The sequence below is a fragment of the Protobothrops mucrosquamatus genome, unplaced genomic scaffold (genome assembly GCF_001527695.2).
Source record: "Protobothrops mucrosquamatus isolate PMUCROS unplaced genomic scaffold, P.Mucros_1.0 scaffold79, whole genome shotgun sequence".
In the NCBI taxonomy this organism is placed as follows: Eukaryota; Metazoa; Chordata; class Lepidosauria; order Squamata; family Viperidae; genus Protobothrops; species Protobothrops mucrosquamatus.
Window position 1 is genome coordinate 16566 of NW_015386456.1, and position 20078 is coordinate 36643.

The 20078-nt window shown below is 36.7% G+C and overlaps 2 protein-coding genes across 2 annotated transcripts in view; one reads left to right on the forward strand and one right to left on the reverse strand.

Annotated features, from left to right (window-relative positions):
• LOC107284315 (transmembrane protein 68) overlaps positions 1-2000 on the reverse strand; it is a 16151-nt gene extending 14151 nt beyond the window's left edge. Inside the window, exons 1-2 of the mRNA XM_029283415.1 lie at positions 1688-2000; positions 263-427 (exon numbers count right to left, since the gene is read on the reverse strand). Coding sequence (XP_029139248.1) covers positions 263-427; positions 1688-2000 — 478 coding nt within the window. The remainder of the gene's footprint in view (positions 1-262; positions 428-1687) is intronic.
• Positions 2001-6034: 4034 nt separating this feature from the next.
• The window catches only part of TGS1 (trimethylguanosine synthase 1), a 19649-nt gene continuing 5605 nt past the window's right edge, over positions 6035-20078 (forward strand). The window contains exons 1-12 of the mRNA XM_015812362.2: positions 6035-6246; positions 7609-7673; positions 8873-9054; positions 9849-10662; positions 11700-11808; positions 13179-13265; positions 13832-14006; positions 14944-15229; positions 15636-15806; positions 16111-16254; positions 16680-16896; positions 18872-18950. Of these exons, the coding sequence (XP_015667848.1) occupies positions 6128-6246; positions 7609-7673; positions 8873-9054; positions 9849-10662; positions 11700-11808; positions 13179-13265; positions 13832-14006; positions 14944-15229; positions 15636-15806; positions 16111-16254; positions 16680-16896; positions 18872-18950 (2448 nt within the window). The 5' untranslated portion in view covers positions 6035-6127. The remainder of the gene's footprint in view (positions 6247-7608; positions 7674-8872; positions 9055-9848; positions 10663-11699; positions 11809-13178; positions 13266-13831; positions 14007-14943; positions 15230-15635; positions 15807-16110; positions 16255-16679; positions 16897-18871; positions 18951-20078) is intronic.

Consider the following 20078-nt stretch of genomic DNA (forward strand, 5'->3'; position numbering starts at 1 on the left):
TTTTTTTTTTTTTTTTTTTTACAAAAAATGCACTGGATAAGATGCTAGTAATAGTGGAACAGACCTAAGCTGGCTCAGGTAACAAAGATTGTATTTTTCAGTTACAATCAAAATGTCAAAAGATACAAGATTTGCTTAATAATTCAAGAAACCAGATAAGCTTGAATTTTAGAGGAACTATGTAATATTTTAAAATAATTTGTAATTATGTCTGTATTAAAGATTTGCAATGCAGTGTTTGTGCACAGATAGTATATTTTACCTGGTATTTTGGAAAAATGGTAATCAACCACTGTGCGGCAAAATCTGTCTGTTCTTAAATATAATCTAGATACAAAGTAGAAATAGTCTAGAGGAAATGCTCCATGATAAGATACGATAAGCCCTGGTCCTTCTGGTATTTTATCCATCCCATGTATCTCATAACCTGTTTAAAGGATAAAATATATGCGTTTCAGTATTGCTTTAATACAATCAAAAGTTTAATAAGCATTGGTTAGCTCTATTTTTTATTTTTTGCAAATTTCTATTCCAGCCATTCAAATTATTCTGGGAAATATATATTTTTGAATATCAATTCATTACACAGAATCATGTAGATTCGGGTGTTAATAATTATTGTTAATAAATAATTAGGTAGCACATTTCAGATTCCCATAGAAATCAACCAAACATTAAAATAAAACAACAGCAAAACATAATACACAATAGCTACCCCATGATCATTTGGTTATGTGCCAAATGTTCATTTCAAAAGAAGTGTTTATAAGTTAGAACACCATAAGCAAATATTCCCATATTTGGAATAGCGGTAACAGTATAAAAGGGGAAAAAATGACTTTGAATTAAGTTGGTGCCAATCCACAAAGTAGTTTGTTATTACTTATTAGCGTCTCCTTAAGTCAAATGCATTGTTTCCTGGATCTGCACATTATCTGTGAGCACAGGAAAAGATGCACCTTCTCTGAGGAAACTTTAACTGTTATGCATGCCTCTTCCAAAACTTCTGGTTTCAGATATGAAGCAATGCAGTCTCTTGAACTCTTTTAGAAATATATACACTTGTATATAGCCTTCAGTAAATCATTAACTGAGTTCACTTTTTTTCAGGCCAAAGACAGCATTGGCCTTTAAAACACTTGCCAAGGATCTGGACAATGAAGAGGTCTTACCCAAAACAAAACCTAAATTTTATATTAACTACACATCTTAGAAAGAAAAGAAAGGAGTTTCAGTTGTTTCTATGCAGCACTCTCCACTAAGAATAAGAAAAGTACTGATCAGTTTTAGCACATAGTGGTATGAGTCAACCAAAACAATTTTACCCCAAGCATGTTCATGCTACTTTAACAAGATAGGGCTTCTAATCTTTTTTTTTTTTGCAAGCCACCATCCTATTGCTTGCATTCTTCCAATAAGTTACATGCAGTGCAATTTTTATTATTTCTTAATACTTTCTTTTGCTCTGCAAAATAACATTTATCACCAAGAGGTTTACATTAGTTAGATATTCTACATTAAATCCCCACACATTAAACAATGCAACTTGATGACATTTATGGAGGGTTCTGAAGATCACATGATTGCTGCATATTCTCCTCCTGTGCCATTTAAGGAATACTATAAACCACTGTGGTATTGTCAACAAAGCCATCAATGTGCAGATCAAGGAGGAGATTAAACTTACCATGCCACACTGTACCATACATGTCCCAAAGGTGAGCCACAGCCCTCCGTCCATTGTCCCATGACTGACTGAGATAATCTTCCTTTAAATTAACCTTTCTCTTGTAAATATGCAAGAGAAAATTAGAAAGATAAATAAAACCAAGAATTATTACAACAGGGGAAAAAAGGAGTAGGAATAGTACTGACATCCAGAAAAAGTATGCTGAGTAGTCCGTGAAACTGTTTATGATATTATTTGGAGAAATATTGATACTGTTCAGTAGTTCCATGACCCAGGTCAGATTGCCTTGCCCAACAGAAAATGAATTCATATTAGTTCTCTTCTGTTTAAAACTAAAAAACAATGTGCTGGAAAAACAGCTTCTTAACATTGGCCCTGGATGCAGACAATTGTTAAGTAGCTATCATTATTGCAATAGGAATCAACCTATTTCAATATTGTCCACATTCAACAATTTAGTCAAGGGAGACCACTAACTGCAAAAAAAAAAAAAGGTATATTTAACTCAGAAGCAGGTCATGCTGTGTGCCTTTCAGATGTATAAACTCCCATAATCCTCAACCAGGATGCCCTTTCATTCTAGGCAGAAACTCGTTCAAGGCAATTTTGACAGATAAAAATCATAGGCATATAACATAAATAAGACCTGCAAGACTCCACAGATTGAAAGTTTCTGGCAGGAACTGGAAACAGAGAAATGAAAGACTTGAGAGGAAGAGACGGAAGAGGGCTTCTTTAAAAGCTGCAATGATGGAGTCTGTCAGCCTTTTCCGAAGCCCTTTTTTCCTGATGAAACTAATTCATCGGATCTCAAAGAGGCCAAGCGCCAGTGGGGGAGCGTTCCCTGGGCCTTTGCACTTATCAAGAGCTGCTTCTCCATTCCCAGGGAGAGGCGTCATTTATCCATTGGTTCTGACCGCAGCGTTTCGGCTCTTCAACCCTCAGGCTCTCCCTGCTACCAGCGGTGCTTCTCCCTCGCCTTTAAAGATGCCGGCCGAGCAACCTTTGCGAACCGCGCCCTCGCTCGGGATCACTTGAATCTCGGCGCTCCATCCAAGGACTCTAAGCACAGCATCAGGGCGGTCCTGACAGCATTCCGGGCGCGAACGAATCTGGGTGACAGGAATGGCCCCGGACCGGCTCGACCCAAAGGTGTTCGATGGAAAAGCAAGCGGGGAAATCGCGCAGAAACCTGCAACACCGAGAAGCCGCAATGCAGTATGAAGTTGCGCATCGTGTAGATGCAAAAGGAGGAGGAGACCTTCGGCACCGTCTTTCTTTTCAGGACTACGAAACGCATCCGAAACTGCGGAGAAGGATTTGGCTTTTTCTTGGCTTTTTTCTGGGCTGGACCATTTCAGCTCTGAGGCGCTGCAGATACACGTCTTGAAATTCAGAAATATAATCAAAAGAGTCGTCATTCTGTTTTGTTTTGTTTTGAATTTAAAAAGATTATCTGTAGAGATATGGAGATTTTCAGCGGGAAAGCAGAGAAAAATAAAACCCCTATATACAATATGTTGTGGTATGTTCCATCTGATGTCTGAGCCCCTCGTGAAAAATCTGCTAGCCTGGTCAAAGGATTTAAATCGTCTTAATTTGGAAGCGATTTGCTAAGGTTGAGAAACACTGAGCTATAAGATGTTTCATCCCCAAAATGGGCTTTTTAAGTAACGTGTGAATGGTGAAATGTTCCATGATGCATTTGTTGTTGTTGTTTAGTTGTGTCTGACCCATTGCGACCCCATGGACAACGTTCCTCCAGGTCTTCCTGTCCTCTACCATCTTCTGGAGTCCATTTAAGTTCACACCTACTGCTTCAGTGACTCCATCCAGCCACCTCATTCTCTGTCGTCCCATTCTTCTATTGCCCTCGATCTTTCCCAGCATTAGGCCCTTCTCCAGTGAGTCCTTCCTTCTCATTAGGTGACCAAAGTATTTGAGCTTCAACTTCAGGATCTGGTCTTCTAAAGAGCAGTCGGGGTTGATCTCTTCTAGGACTGACTGGTTTGAACGCCTTGCAGTCCAAGGGACTCGCAGGAGTCTTCTCCAGCACCATAGTTCAAAGGCCTCAATTCTTTGTCGCTCAGCCTTTCTTATGGTCCAACTTTCACATCCATACATTGCAACTGGGAAAACCATGGCCTTGACTATATGCACTTTTGTTGGCAGGGTGATGTCTCTGCTTTTTAGTATGCTGTCTAGATTTGCCATAGCTTTCCTCCCCAGGAGCAAGCGTCTTTTAATTTCTTGGCTGCAGTACCCATCTGAGGATTACATTACATTACATAACAGATCCCTTAATACAGAACATTTGTATCTTTTGGCATGCACTTAAAAATAGCTTGGGTTGTGCTACTAAATGTTGCATATTTCATACAAGAACTGACACAGAAGTAGCCCAGTAGTATGCTTATTTAATCCATCCTGTCTGATATCTATGTAATTGAATAACACACTTATTAGTTCCTGTGTTCAATGGGCTAGTGAAAGATAATGAAGTGGTAATGGATAATGGATTTTACTCCTTTTGCTTCCCCTCCTCCTTCCCTCCTTCTCTCCTCTCTAAGTCTCTCTCCACAGTAAATAAAATAGGGGAGTTATGTATACATACAGTACATTAAATTGTGTCTTAATTGTAGCAGGACACTTTAAAATTAATAGAGGCCAAAGAACCTTTATTGATCTACAAGTAAAAGAATTGTATTTATTTCAAATACTTATACACTGTGCATCATGGAATGCAGTCCCAGCTCTGTTCAAAATGTAAACTGCATTGAATACAAAAATACCCTCGGATTAAAAACACATCAAATACATAACTAAACAAGGTTATAACACAATAGTCTTGGCTATTTCTAACAGGCTACTCAATTAGTTCTGAAATCTAATTAGTCCATGAATCAGAAACTCCCTCAGAATGAATTTGATTGCAATGACAATGAATGCCTCCATTGAAAAACCTGAAGGGCCAGACTGGGGACAACTCTCTATCTCAAGCATATCAAACTGCCGGCCTGCGCCAGATACGTCACTCCGAAACTGCGGCCACCCGATTGCCGGCAATGGGGAAAAAGTCACGATACGTCACGCGACATCACGTGACATCGCAAGTTTGACATGCCTGCTCTATCTGATTACTAGGTGTTGATGCTGACTTGATGACACATAATGAAAACAGTGATTTTCTACCTTCAGGAAGGACAGAAGCAAGGCTGGCATCACTAAGAACCTCTTAGCTATTAGTGGGAGAGAATGGTGAGGGGGGGGAAATTAGCAGAGATGGAAGCATTTTGTCTTGGGCTGCTGTTGGGAAGGAAGGGAGGGAGGGAGGACCAAGATTCCTGAACTTAGGCTCAAACCTTAAAGTTGACTAGGAAGGCAAAGCTCCATGCTTTCCATTAACTGAAAAAGAGCACAGGGAAACTTGTTTTGTCTGTTGACAAAATGCATTTATGAGATCATTAGCCTGCTTTCCATTAACAGTAACTTGAAACAGAGACTTCCGATAGGAAATGGAAAATTCTCAAATCAAAGCCTGAGACACTGGTAAATAGTACATATGAAGGTTTTCCAAGCAAGGGATTGATTATCATAAAAGACCACCATGATTCCTATACTGGTAGTTCTCGATTTAGATCGGTTCATTTAGTGACCATTCAAAGTTACAATGGCATTGAAAAAAATGATTTATGATAATTTTTCACACGACTATTGCAGTATCCCCATGGCCACGTGATCAAAATTCAGCCACTTGGCAAACTGACTCATTTATGACAGTTGCAGTGTCCTGGGTCATGTGGTCACCTTTTGCGACTTTTGACAGCTAATGTCAGTGGAGAAGCCATATTCACTTAACAACTGTGTTACTAACTTAACAATTGCTGGGATTCACTTAATAACTGTGGCAAGAACTGTTGTAAACTTTCCACTTAGCCACTTAGCAACAGAAATGTTGGGCTCAGTTGTGGTCATAGGTCGAGGACTATAAAGCAATGTTTCTCAAACTTGGCAAGTTTAAGATGGGTGGACTTCATCTCCCAGAATTCTCCAGCCCGCTAAGTTTGAGTAACACTGTTCCAAAGTATTCATATCTGTCTCTTTCTTCCAGGGGCTGTGGTAGGCCACTCTCTACAGACATCTGCTCAAATGCTACTTTTTCCATTGTTTCTATTCGAAGTCGTCTTCTATAGGGCGGTCTCCGTCCAAGGTTACACTGAAAGCTGTAATTCACGCTCACAACTCAGTCAAAAAAAAAAATTGCCTTGCTCGCAACTTGCTTGCAGGCCCCTCCCCTTCCGGACTCCAAGAGGGTAACTGGCGCGGAGATCCGCTTCCGTTGTAAGGTCGATCCCATGCTTGCTTGGTCGGGAAGATCGAAATTGCTGCCTCTCTCCAGGAGAACAGCAGGTAGAGCAGCGGCGGCCGCAGATCGCTATGCTGCGCGAGGGCGAGAGGAGCCTGCTGGTGGCAGAGCTGCTAATGGTGCTGAACAGAGGAGAGGGCAGCAACGGTGTCGGAGACATCTTCTGTTTGTGCACCCGGGCGTTCGTCGAGTGAGTCGGCGCCAGTTGGTCGATTCGTGGCTCTTCTCGATCACCCAGATCTGTGTTTCTCAACTTCCGGATCTTTTAAATATATGAACTTCAACTCGCAGAATTCCCCAGCCAGCTTGCTCGTCCACACATCTTAAAGATGCTGAGGCTGAAAAACACTGGTTTACATGATTTATAGCTGGAGGGGATGCGGGGGCGAGACTGGATTTCGGATTTGAGTCGAGGCTCTTAGTCTTTTTTGCAAGAAAAAGAAAGAATCCTGTGCCAATTCAAAGGCATAAGAGATGATCATGTCACCTCTTAGCGCTTAGGAAGTTAGACATAATATCACCCTCGCGTAGATCTCAATGGAAATTAAGCCCGGAGGCGAGCAGTGTACGCTCGCGTGGGAGTTGATTGTTACAGCCTGATAAGCTTTTTGGAGTGGAGCAAAAGTGAGAGATGGGGCATTTTTCTTCATTTTTTTTGTAAAGATGCATTTTGCAGGGGAAAGTTGCTGTGCCCCTTTAACCAGGGCTTCTTGATACAACACAGTCTAACCAAGTGTGTTTGTATAATAACATGAGCCCAAAGTAAACAAACCACATTATCCATTAATTAAAGAAAGCCACACTATGTTTTAATATGTTATATGACTCATGGAAATGTTATTAGAATAAACTATAGAGCTGCAACTTATATTACTGTACTATTATAAGCATAGAATGGTGCTTTGTAAATAGTCTGGAATATGTCTTCTAATCTGCAGATAGGAATTAGTTTTTATTAACAATAATCTTACCTGCTTCAGCTGCTACATAGGTTTTTATAACCAAACTTCCCTTTTAAAACTCTTCATTGCTTCAATTCAAGGCTATCTGAAGGATTATTTATCTCAGCACAAGTCTGCCAGTATTTAGAGATTTCATCCAGATACCCTCACTGTGCAAAAAGAGATCTTTTTCAGGGGGTGGCTTCCTGCTTTTGGAATGATCTTTTTATCAACAAATTAGGGAATGCATTGTTAGCATAAATAGAACACTTGATTATGTATTTCTAGCTATTGAAGGAATCCAAGTGATAAGACTTTGCTTATTTTTGAATGTGAGGGAGATCCTTTTTTCTGCTTAACAATAGTATTCATTCTTTTGTAAAATTAAGCAGCTGGGAGCTTGTTTTCTATACCTGTTCCAGTTTAAATTAGATTGCAGTATGCTCTCTTTTGGCTGGATTGAAATTTTGTTACTGATATGTCAAATTAAGTTTTGAAAGCAAATTAAGCACATGAAATACATACTGAAAAAAGCCCCTCTTGTTACCCATTTGTGTTGCTTCTTGATGCTTTACTTCCATATCTCATTGATGTTACTGATTTTTTTCCAGAGATCGAAAATTATACAAACTAGGCTTAAAAGGCTTTTATGTTAAAGATGCTGATGACAGCTTAGGTGAGTTTATTGTTGAAAGTTTCTTGTTCATTTTGGCTTTTTGCAACTACAGTTATAGACAGTATGAGAATTAATATCTTCAGGTGTGTTTAATTGACTAATACATTTAAAGCTTTTATAAAAAGGCATTACCATAACTGGGCTGCAGATATCTGGCCAGCCATTAGATTGCATCAAAGAGTTGGATTTTCTCATTTTACTGTCAGATATTTCCTATTTTATGAATTCTGTGTGAAATTAAATTAGGTTCCATTAGATTTTCATCTGAGCCATAATTCATACAAAAACACCAAAGAATGGGAACACTTCCTAAGAATAATTCTTCATGAAGAATCTGTAAAGGATTTTGTGTTATACCTATATATCCTTTTACACTGAATATCGGAGTGCTAGCATGCAAATTCTACAATAACCATTAAGTTGCACCAAGAACTCGCCTACAGCTTACTAATACTACTCTATCTATCTATCTATCTATCTATCTATCTATCTATCTATCTATCTATCTATCTATCTATCTATCAAATTTCCTGCCAGCTTCCCCATAAACTTTGCTTGTGAAAAGCTAGAGGGGAAGATTACAAAACCTGATCATGTGACCACGAGTACCATAATGGTCGAAAATCCAGGTTGGCTACCAAGCACATGACTGTGGGGCTGCTAGCGTGACTGGAATTTTGAAGACCATCTTCTTAAATACTATTCATTCAGCACCACCTTAAATCTGGTCTCTGAACAAGTGTTTCTTAACTGAGGACTGTATTTTTTTATTTTTTTTAAAAAAAAGGGTAGATGGCAGAAAAGTCATGAATTTCTGGGAAAGGACTGATTAAGCAAAATCTCAGAAATGTGATAGAACAGGGATGTCAAACTGCCGGCTCGCAGGCCGGACGCATCCGGAAGCCACGCCCACCCCATTGCCGGTAATGGCAAAACTGTCCCAATACGTCTCGCGATGTCACGTGACGTCACGAGTTTGACATGTCTGTGATAGAGGGTTTAGGATATGATACAAGTGGAAGAAAAAAACATAAGATACCAGAGAAAATAGAGCAAGAAAGGGAAAAAAAAGTCTAGAGGTGCTATGAGTTTGTGAGGGAGAATCCATAACCTATAAAGCTGATGTTAGACCTGAAACCAAACCAGTTTTCTTCATCAGAAATCCAAAATTAATGGATGTTTCTATTGTGTATTAACAGGGGAAGAGGAAGTTACTGAGGATAACAAAAAAGAGGAGAAACATATCTTTGAGACAACTGAAAAAATTAACAGTCTTGCTCTGGGAGAGGATGATGTCGAACTAGATTCAGAAACTGAACTCATGAAGAGTATGGGGTTACCTGTACAGTTTGGCACTTTGTCAGCCAATAAAACAAAAGTGGTAAAATTCAATCCTGTTTAAATTATTGAATTAGAAAATAAACTAAGAAATATGCGATGGAATTACATTGCACATAAAGAGAATAGTGATTTTTATGGTTTTTACTTCCATGTTTACTGTTATATTTTTATTTCTTAGATTTTTCATCCAACCTTTATTACTGTAAGTAGTTGAAGGCAGTGAACATACATAATACTTTTTCCTCCTCCTATTTTCCCCATAATAATTCTGCAAGGTGGGTTGGGGTGAGAGACTGACTGGACCAAAGTTGCCCAGCTGGTTTTCATGTCTTAAGGTGGGATGAGAATTTACAATCTTCTGACATTTTCTCTGTTTGATGGTAAAAGAAGACTCAGTGCAAGTGTGTCTAAAGGGTTTCAAATAACAAAGTACATTTCTTTATGAGTAATTGAGGCAATAAACTGGAAATGCAGAAGCTCATTTTTGAAGATTCAGGCCATTTCTGCCTCAATTATATTGCTTCAGTGCAGGAAACTTTGAAGATATTTTTTTTGTATTTATTGATAAAATTGCCATCCTGTGGCTTCAAAAAGAAAACACTATAGTTTTTTTGGGAAATGTTGATATTCTAATAATTCTGAAGAAGCATTCAGAGTCTCCACCGGTGTTAGTTTTAATGGCTGATATACTAGCCACTGGTATAATCAAAGTGCATCAGAAGAGTGGAAAAGATTGGAAATTGGAAAAGATTGGTACATGAAATGTTTAGGATATTAGATCTGAACTTGCAATCCAGAATGTTTCTATTTGCTTGCTTTCATATTACATTTTAGGTTCCTGAGAAGACTGGCAAGATAGTGAACAAAATGATTAAGAAAAAGATAAGGAAAAAAAAGTTGCTACAAAAGGATATCCATGAAACAATGCAACAGTCTTTGGAAGAGGATGATGATGACCATTCTCTTTCTGATGATCAAAATTTAATGGAAAAGGAAGATGATTATGATGAATGCTGTAAAAATGGAAGCATGCCACTGAATGAATTTCATATGAATGAAGAATGGGGGAAATACTGGCATCAGTTTGGAGAAGAACTTCTATGGAAAAGCTGGGAAAAGAAACAGGAGGGGGCTAATCCTGAACCTTGGAATAATCCTGAAATGAAGGATAAGTGGGAACAACACTATAATGAGCTCTACTGGTACTATTGGGAACAGTTTCACTACTGGGCAAGTCAAGGTTGGACTGTTGCTGTTACAAATGATCTAGAAATGAATACAAGAAAGCTGAATAGTAAGCAGTCAGAAAAATCATTAAACCCAGGCAGCCATGGAGACCATGGAGAAGTGCAAGACTCAGCCTTTCATACTTATCCCCCTTCCATAGACATTTGCAAAGAAAATCCTATTATATATAATGATCCCAGTAATGATTGCATTTTTTCTAAAATCAGTGAAATAAATCTAAATTCAGAAGAAGCAGAACACAGTAAATTGCAAAGTGCAGCTGATACTAAAAATCATAAAGAACTGATTTCAACAAGCATTGCAAGACATAGTCCTTACAATTGTGGGCAGACTGAGAAATCAGATAAGGGATCAAGAGAAGAAAGTGGGTCTTCTAAAAATGGATGCTCAAACCAGCCAGGTTAGTATTCTAGTCTTAATCTGGTATTTTTGTGACTGTTGGAAATAAATGAGCTATCAAGTTTTTAAACCCCTTGATCCAGGCTCCTTAGTGCCATCAAAAATTCCTGAATTGCAATCAGCACTGAAATTTATTTCAATGATTCTGTTTCTAACATACTTTTTAAAATATTGTTAATACGAATATTAGCTACTCGGTTCATTGGAATATTGTATATTAGCAAAATAGTTGGATTTTAAAATATATAAAGTATGTTGATTATGGTTTTAAAACTGAGATTTCTTTAGTAATTGTAATAGAGCATTTTTGTGTATTTCTTGGCTTGGGCCTCATACTTGAGGCCTTTAGGGTGTCTCCACTTACATAGTTTTTAGAGGTTACATTAGCTACTGACCAGTACAGTACACAGCACTAGACAACTAGTTTCATCATTTTTAAAGTTTATTGGACAACCTAGAGCAGTGCTTCTCAATCACTATAGTAATACAGTTTCAAATTGTGCATGCTATTTTGTATTACATATCTGTTATTAGGCATTTGTGATTTTCTGAAGAAAAAAAGGGATTATGCTTAGGCATAGATCAAAGCTAAAAATATTATTCTTTTTCATGATATAACAGGGCCTACGGAGATTTACACGCTTTGATTTTTTATAAACCAGCTCTTGGATGTAATAGGACTGATCAATATTACTTGGCATATTCAAGTTTTACTTGTATCATAAAAATTAAGATTTTTAATATGTATTATATATTTTGTTTTTTTTTCCTTTTTCTGATTTTATTTTTTAATTGTTTTAATTTCTATAATAAAGCAACAAAACTTAGGAAAAAGTGTTTTCAGGTACAAAGTATTTGAATATTCCTAAATCAGGAATCATTCTAAATTATAATGCATTCCTGTGACACCTTTGTCTTTCAGAAATTGTAATAACTAGATTAATATATTAATTTACTTAGAGAAAAGAAAATAATTTCTTTCTCAAAGTGTTTAATTTAAATATATTATTCTGTTATGTTTTTATGTTTTTATACTAGCTTCACAGCAGGAACTTTTGAATACCACAAAAGAGGGAAGATCTGAGAGTAATGATGATGATGAGGAGGAGGAGCCCCCTGAGCGTAAGCCTGTCAAACTAAAGAGGAGGCAGGTTATCCATCATGTCAACAGATTGTTGTTCTCATGCTATTGAGCTTGGGGGGGGGGTGTACGCTTGATAGTTGTGGGGGAGGGCTGCAGGCTTGATGCTTCATTGGGCATTGACTGTGCTAACTTCTTTTTTTTCTATTAACATGTATGTCTACTTTAATCTTAAACTACTCTTTGTAGGAGCCATTTAGTATAGTAATTAAGGCATCAGCTAGAAATCAGGAAACTTGAGTCCTAGTCCCGTCTAAGGCACAAAGCTAGCCAGTCACTTTCTCTCAATGCTAGGAAGAAGACAATGGCAAACCATTTGCAAAAAATCTTGCCAAGAAAACTGAAGGAACTTATCCAAGAATTATACATAATTGAATGGAGGAAAATATGTGTATGTATGTGTGTGTATGTGTATGTATATATATATACACACACACATACATACACACACACACATACACATTTGATTCCTACTTTAAAATGAGAGGAAGCAAAATTTAGCAGGTGTTTCCAAGAACCACAGGCTACCCATCCTCCAGTTTAAGAAATTAATTCAAGATATGCTGCAAAATAGAAGGCTATTCTGTTCCATGGTATCTATTGTTCCTTTTCTGCTGAAAATATGTATTTACTTATGAGTTTTATTTTTTATAACATAATTGTTTTCAGTTTTGTCTCTGCTATAATGCACATAATGTGAAAGTAGGAAAAGAATTTTACTATTCACTTTTGTATTTTTTATACCATATTTCAACTATTTAGCAAGTTTTCATTGATATATTACTGCATAATTAAGGAAAACATAAACATTTCGACAAGTGTTATCAAATCAAATATCTTTATTGCAGTCTTCGACCAGCCTTTACAATAAAAGAGTACAGTAAACAAGGAAGCAGTTTAATACAGTAATTTTCTTGGAGTAGAAAAAAATAATTAGATATGAAACATATCTAATAAAGGTTTTGTGCCCTGGCCACCTGATATGTGAATGTGGGGTTAATATCCCTTAAAAAGAATAAAAATAGAATTTATCTGCATGGGCCTGGTATTTGGAAATGGTTGTGCCGATCAAAGCATGTCTTGGGGCATCATACACAGGGCACCCTATGACCGAGAGTTGCTGCCTCCTTGCAGCCACAAGGACAAAGTCTCTGTAAATAATCTTCCCACCAGGGGAGCTGACCGGAGAGCATCAAAGTGGTGCTCTTTGGTGATTATTGATTAGATGAAAAAAATGAGTGAAAAGTATACTAATTTCTATAATATTTTAATTTTTTTTAAAAGATGCCCTGTTTTCGGTTCAGAAGGCAACAACGATTTACTTTTAATTATTCATCATGTTTTGAATTGTAATGGATATTTTGGTTTCTTTCAAGCCATGAACTAGATGTTGAAGAAAATCCTCAGGCTGATTCAGATGGAATTTGCCATCAACTGGGGCTCAAGCATGGCACAGGACAAAAGTAATGTATACTAAAGTTTTTTTTTGTTTGTTTTTTTACATTTTGTAGATCAGTGCTGCTCAAACTTAGCAAATTTTAAGACAGCACGCTGGCTTGGGAATTCTGGGAATTGAAGCCCACGTGTCTTAATATTGTCAAATTTGTTTTAGACCTTTCCTAAAAACAACAGTGTATTTTAAGTGAAGATTTCCCCCAGTCCCTCTTAAGACTCCAGAGAATAAAGCAAATGTAAATTGTACTAGTGATTCCTGTATCTCTTTCAAATCCTTGAGTAAACTTGAGAATCAATGTGTGTTTAAAAGAAAATATGCAGAATATATTAAGGTGTTTTAGGACTTTATAACTTGTCAACTACATCTACAAGCTTGTGGTATAGGCTTCATCCTTTCCTCATTATATACTAACTATAACTTCTGTATCCCAAGATAGACTGCATATAAATTATACTTACCCCATCTTAAAGAGTAAAAAGTACAATTTTTCTTATATTTCTCCAACATACACACACAGACACACAAATGTAAGCCATCTTTCTAAATAGTAAATTTTTAACCTCTTTTCTTCAGATACAAAGATATTCCTACCTTCAGTGAAAGAAAAGTGATTCGTCTTAATAAAAATATTAAATTTAAATCTGAGTTCTTGGATATGCGCAGAACAATCAAGACTAAAAACAAGCATACGTATTTTACAGATGAACCTGAAACATTTATGTTGAAGAAGAGTAAGACTTTAAATAAGGTATATATTGCTTGCATATGGAATATAGTATAGTACAGGGGTCCCCAACGTCCGGTCCGTGGACCACTACCGGCCTGCGGCGTGGCAGCAACCAGCTGCACACAAACAAGCAAAGCCCCATCCGTGAGATGCAGGCAGCACACAAAACCATGAACCCTCCAGTCCGCGGAAAAACCTCTCTCCAGGGAACCGGTTCCTGGTGCCCAAAAGGTTGGGGACCTCTGGTATAGTACATAAAGTATTCTTCTGTTTCTTTATTACAGTGGACTACATTTTCTAATGTTAATTGTGTTACACTGTTTGATATTATCTATCATGGTATGCTATAATATTAAATAATTAAATGATATACAAAATAGTATACACTTTATGGCATATGTTAACAACAGAAAAAATACTTGTAGACACTTAACTAGTGGCTGTTATGGCATTCTGCACTAGAGGCATTAAGAGAAAAGGTGAAAAGTAACATGTATTTATCAAAGAATATATTTTAAAAATAGATGTCAATGTTTGGAACACAAGCACAATGGTGGGGTCCTGGGGATATTTTTCTAAGGAGGAACACGAAGCATAGATAACATTTCCTGTTTCTGATAACAGACTTAAGGATACAGTGGAATGGAGAACTTCAGTCTTTTCATAAGTATCCAAAATCTCTAGGGGGAGGGGAAATCCTTGCAGCATATATCACTCATAAGATTCTAATCTGATTGTGCCATTATGTATGGAATGAACCATTATAAAAACAAAAGATTTGTTTCTGCCCACTTTTTCACTGCCTATTTTGTAAGAAAGATTTAACAAATCCAAATGTGAGCAGAAGACTCATGCACCTATTACCAAAATTCTTCAAGGTAGATTTTGTGGCACAATGTCTGCTAAAGATAGAATCTTTTTGTTTAAATTTGACTTTTACAACATGTAGTGTTTTTAGGTACAGACATTCTTGAAAAAAGCTAATGAAGATGTGAAAATTGGATCTGAAAGTAGAGTCTATCATACTTTTACCAGCAGTGATTCAGATGAACAGGAAAATACTTCTCACTCACAGAAGAATTTGAGTCTTCAAAATTGTGACTTGCTATATCCTAGTCCAGATACCCACAAAATTGAAAGTATTGAAAAAAGCAAGGAAAAGCTGATAGAAGGAGAAGAAGCTCCATTAGGAAGAAAACTCATTCCCCTGAATATTCCAGACTACCTACAAATGGAAACAGAAAGTACGTGAAATTAAAAATAATGTGTTTATAGTTGTATAGTTGTATAGTGAATAGACAGGAATGTTAAAAGAAAAATATATAATTGACTAATAACAAATGGTAGTTTTGTATTAGGTTTTTCTGGCTGAGATTTTATTTTATTTTCCATTTCTAAAGTGTCATACTTATTCTTTTATTTTATACAGCCATTAAATAAATGTCCAATGAATTTATGCTTTCTTACTATAGATGCTAATAGTTTAGCACATCAACATAATAGCTTAGCACATCACATCAGAAACTGTTTGATTTCTGGAATATTGTGTCTTAAAAGATGAAGTGAAATTAAATGAAGCTTCCTTGGTGTTTTTAAAGATTCTTTTTAATGTTTGGGTTTTTTAAAAAAAAATTGATTTGTTTGACATAGGTGAAGCAAATGCTATGAAAAAGAAGAGAAATAAAAAGACGAAGAAGTGGAAAAACAGAAACCTGAAGTGCCTTCCTCAAGAAATAGCCGATGATCCTGAGCTGTCTAAATACTGGGCACAACGATATAGATTGTTCTCTCGTTTTGATGAAGGGATTCAGTTAGACAGAGGTAAGCTTCTAATGATATTGCGTTCTGTGACCTAAAAATTATTTTCAGAGAATAATCAAGTTCTCTGATGAATCGGTCACATACATAATTGCTTCTTGATGCTGCTTCCTGGGAATTAGAAGGTTGAGGAAGGGATGCCTTTGTGTGATTCTGCACAGCAATTCTATACTTGTGTTCTTAATGTATACAAGTATGTGTGGCTATTCAATAAAGTGCATTGCACTGACGTACTTGATTATTTGTTTTTGAGATTCTTTTCTTTTAAGGCTATATCATAAGTACGTTAACTGCTCTTTTTTATCAGAGGGATGGTTTTCCGTAACACCTGAGAAGATTGCTGAACATATTGCAGACCGTGTAAGGCTGTCCTTTGACTCTGACATAATAGTAGATGCTTTTTGCGGTGTTGGGGGAAACGCTATTCAGTTTGCCTTGGCAGCAAAACGAGGTAAATTCTTTTTATTAGCTTTGAACTTTACTAGATATTTCATAGCAGCAATAATGGATTGCTAGTTCAGACTAAATATTGTTCCCAATTAGTGTTTCTCAATCTTGGAAACTTTAAGACACCTGGACTTCAACTCCCAGAGTTTCCCTGCCAGCATTCTAGTTGGGGAATTGTGGGAGTTGAAGTCCAGATGTTGCCCTGCTTCAATTTTAAAAAAACAACACCACCAGATCATCTTTCAAAGTTTAGGTTTCTTAATCTATTCTGGCTAAATAATACAGATGTAGGCAATAACCCTAGACAATATATATATATTAGCTACAGCTAGGCTAGTTACTATTTTTCTAGAAAGTGTATGAAATCTTACTGTTTCATATGTTTTCTTTTTAACCTGGCTGATATTTAAAATTGTTCGATCTTTTCAGTAATTGCAGTTGACATCGACCCTGTGAAGATCCAACTAGCTCGCAATAATGCCATGGTTTACGGAGTGGCAGACCAGATAGAATTCATATGTGGTGATTTCATGAAGCTGGCATCCAGTCTGAAAGCAGATGTTGTGTTTTTGAGTCCTCCCTGGGGTGGACCTGAATATGCTGCAGCAGAAATCTTTGATATTCAAACAATGATCTCTCCTGATGGATATCCTTTTAAAAAAATAATTTTGTTGTAGTCCTCATTCTGTAAAGGTAACACTGATGTTATTTTTCTTTGAGTGACAAAGCTTTGTATTTTTACATTGGGGGTTCTTTGCTCCATCTTGTTTCTAATCAACAAGATTCAAACAAAAATTTTAATTTTAATCTTAAAACAAAGATTAAAACAAAACTGAAGCATGTTAATCTGGACGGTATTACTTAATGGAATTCAGGATATTAGATGGTGATTTTTGTAGCTTAAAGGAAAATTTGTATAATTCTTGTTAATACTGGCAAAGCAGATAATAAAGTTGCAGATTGATATCTGTGTACCAGTGGGAAGAGATTTCTAACTACAAGAGAAGTGAACAATAAGGTGGTAAATAAAAAGTCATATACCAATAAAGGAAAATAATTGTACCTCAGCGTTGAAATGAGGGGTCCTTGGTGTTCTCTGATGATATTACCTAGTTTGGATAATGAAATGTCTGCAAGAAAACAACCAAGCTCAGAGAGCACCAAGGACCCCTCAAAAAGCCATATAGTTTCTTTTTGTTTGCTTACTATTATAATAGATATCAAAGGAAGTGTCAGAATAAGATTTTCAGTGTGGAGTTTATTTTTTTTTAATTATTTCTTGTGGAAGTTTTACATTCATTATATGAACTACAGTATTTGAAGCTGCCTGATTTTGTACGAAGGTTTGAAAAATGAATTCTAAGTCATCTGAAAGATTTGCATGTTTGCTTTTAAAATTATCAGATATGACAGTTTTTGTTTTTACAGAGTTGCACATTTAGTTGTATATTAAGTTCTATCTGTAAAATAAAACAAAGATTAATAGCATTAAATGAGTTCATAAAGCTGAAAGATTTCAGATGCTATATAAATCTTACAATGAACCATTATTATTAGTAGCGTAGTAATAATGTTCAAAGCAGGGAGTTGGACTAGATGACCTCCAAGGTCCCTTCCAACTTTATTATAATTATTATTATTATTATAACATGCTTCAGTTTTGTTTTAAATACGTTTTTAATACAGTGCCATCTAACTAGTGTTCTAGTTAGAATAATGGAAACTATAGTTTATACATCTGGAAATTAGAGATGACTGACAGCATGAATTTGTACATATGTCTCAGAGACTGATCAGTAACCAAAGTGACTACTCAGTCCTGAGGGATAAGCTTCCAGTTCCCCACATCCATCATTATTCTGCATGCCAGCACAGCCAAGTATTACATTTCAAATTTATTGCTGGGGGTGGGGAAAGATAGGGGGATCTGCTTTATGTCCTAAGGCAGAGGTCCCCACCCTTTTGGGCACCAGGGGCCGGTTCCGTGGAGAGAGGTTTTTCCGCAGACCGGAGGGTGCATGGTTTTGTGTGCTGCCTGCATCCAACGGAAGGGGTTTGTTTGTTTGTGCGGACCAGTTGCTGGCATGCCGTGGCCCGATACTGGTCCACCGTCCAGAGGTTGGGGACTCCTGTCCTAAGGCATGTCAGTAGAGTGATTATGCAGCAAAATAAATGGAAATCAGACTATGGTAGAAAGGACTAAATCACTTCAGAATGCAATGTACAATGTCAGAGTGAAAATGAGGTGGAAAGAATGGAAGTAAAAAAAATCTATTATAAGGAATTTACACAAATTATTGTTGTTGAGCTAAATTAATCATTCCAAGCTGATAATACCTCATCCTCCAATATGGGTTGATCCATAAGTCCCCATCAGTTAAAAAGGAAGCAGGTTCAAAAGCTGCTTTCCCCCTTCTGGCTCAATTTTCTATTTCTGTTTTTATTTATTGAAAATATAAAAAATGCAATAAATCCTTCCTAGGGTTATTCAGTAAAAATAATTCTTATTTAGACTATGATTAGATAAAAACATTTGGTATTTATTATATATATATATGAAAATTGTCCTGCTAAAAGAACTATTGCAGTATAAAATTTGTTTTTTCTTAACACAATTTTACATTTGAAATTTTTAACCTGTCACAAAAGATTACCAACAACATTGTTTATTTTCTTCCACGTAACGCTGACATAGATCAGGTGAGTTATAAATTATAGATAAAACTAACAGTTTTAGTTGGAAATAAAAGTGTAAATTGGGGTTTCTGGTCTGTATGTAAATTTGATATGCTTGTGTTTTTCTTGCATTGTTTTTTTAACACACTTTACAGAGGTTAGGATGTATGCTATTCAGAATCATTTGCAATTGGATTAATCTATAAGCCCATCCAAATAAATAAAATAATTTTTCATCTTTCTTGGTAGGTATAGGTAAGCTTCTCTCTCGCTGCTACTTCTCACCTCAATCTCAACGATAGGGAGATGGGATTGTCTTTCTCTGCAGAACTATTATGAAATAGCAAGAGAATGTAGATTGCTTAATCTTGGTATAAAGTATATAAACAGTAGTGTAATTATGTATTTTTGATGCAGAACAAGTGCTTATTTTTCACATGTGGCCTGGTCAGGGAACAAACAACACTAAAACTACTGGAGCTTTATCTTATTAAATCTGCTCCTTCTTACACTAAATAGAATCGAAGTAGAATTATTTTGAATCTCTTTGACTGTCTCACCTTTCTCGGGACCAGGATGTTGCTTATTTTGTCCTAAAGGTTCTAATGACTCTTGTGTCCCTCTTACTAAACTATCTTTGCATTCCCTACACTCACTAATCTTACACTTTAGAAAAAAAACTGGGAAGAATAGTCAAAGCTGAATGGGTATGGATAGAGCTTTCCAAGTACTGTTTTTTAAGACCTGTTCTGGATCTGTCATCAACATTCCCTGTTTGCGACATAAGTAGCACTAGCTGTACCCAGCCACACGTTGCTGTGGCTCAATCTGGTTAAATGGAAAAGAAAGAAAAGAGAAAGCGCACGTTTGTGTCACAGGTGTGACATCTATATGTCACATAGAGGCAGGACAAGAAGCAACGGGTGGAAACTAATCAAGGAGAGAAGCAATCTAGAACTAAGGAGAAACTTCCTGACAGTAAGAACAATTAACCAGTGGAACAATCTGCCTCCAGAAGCGGTGAATGCTCCAACACTGGAAGTTTTTAAGAAGAGACTGGACAGCCATTTGTCCGAAATGGTATAGGGTTTCCTGCCTGAGCAGGGGGTTGGACTAGATGACCTTCAAGGTCTCTTCCAACTTTACTACTAC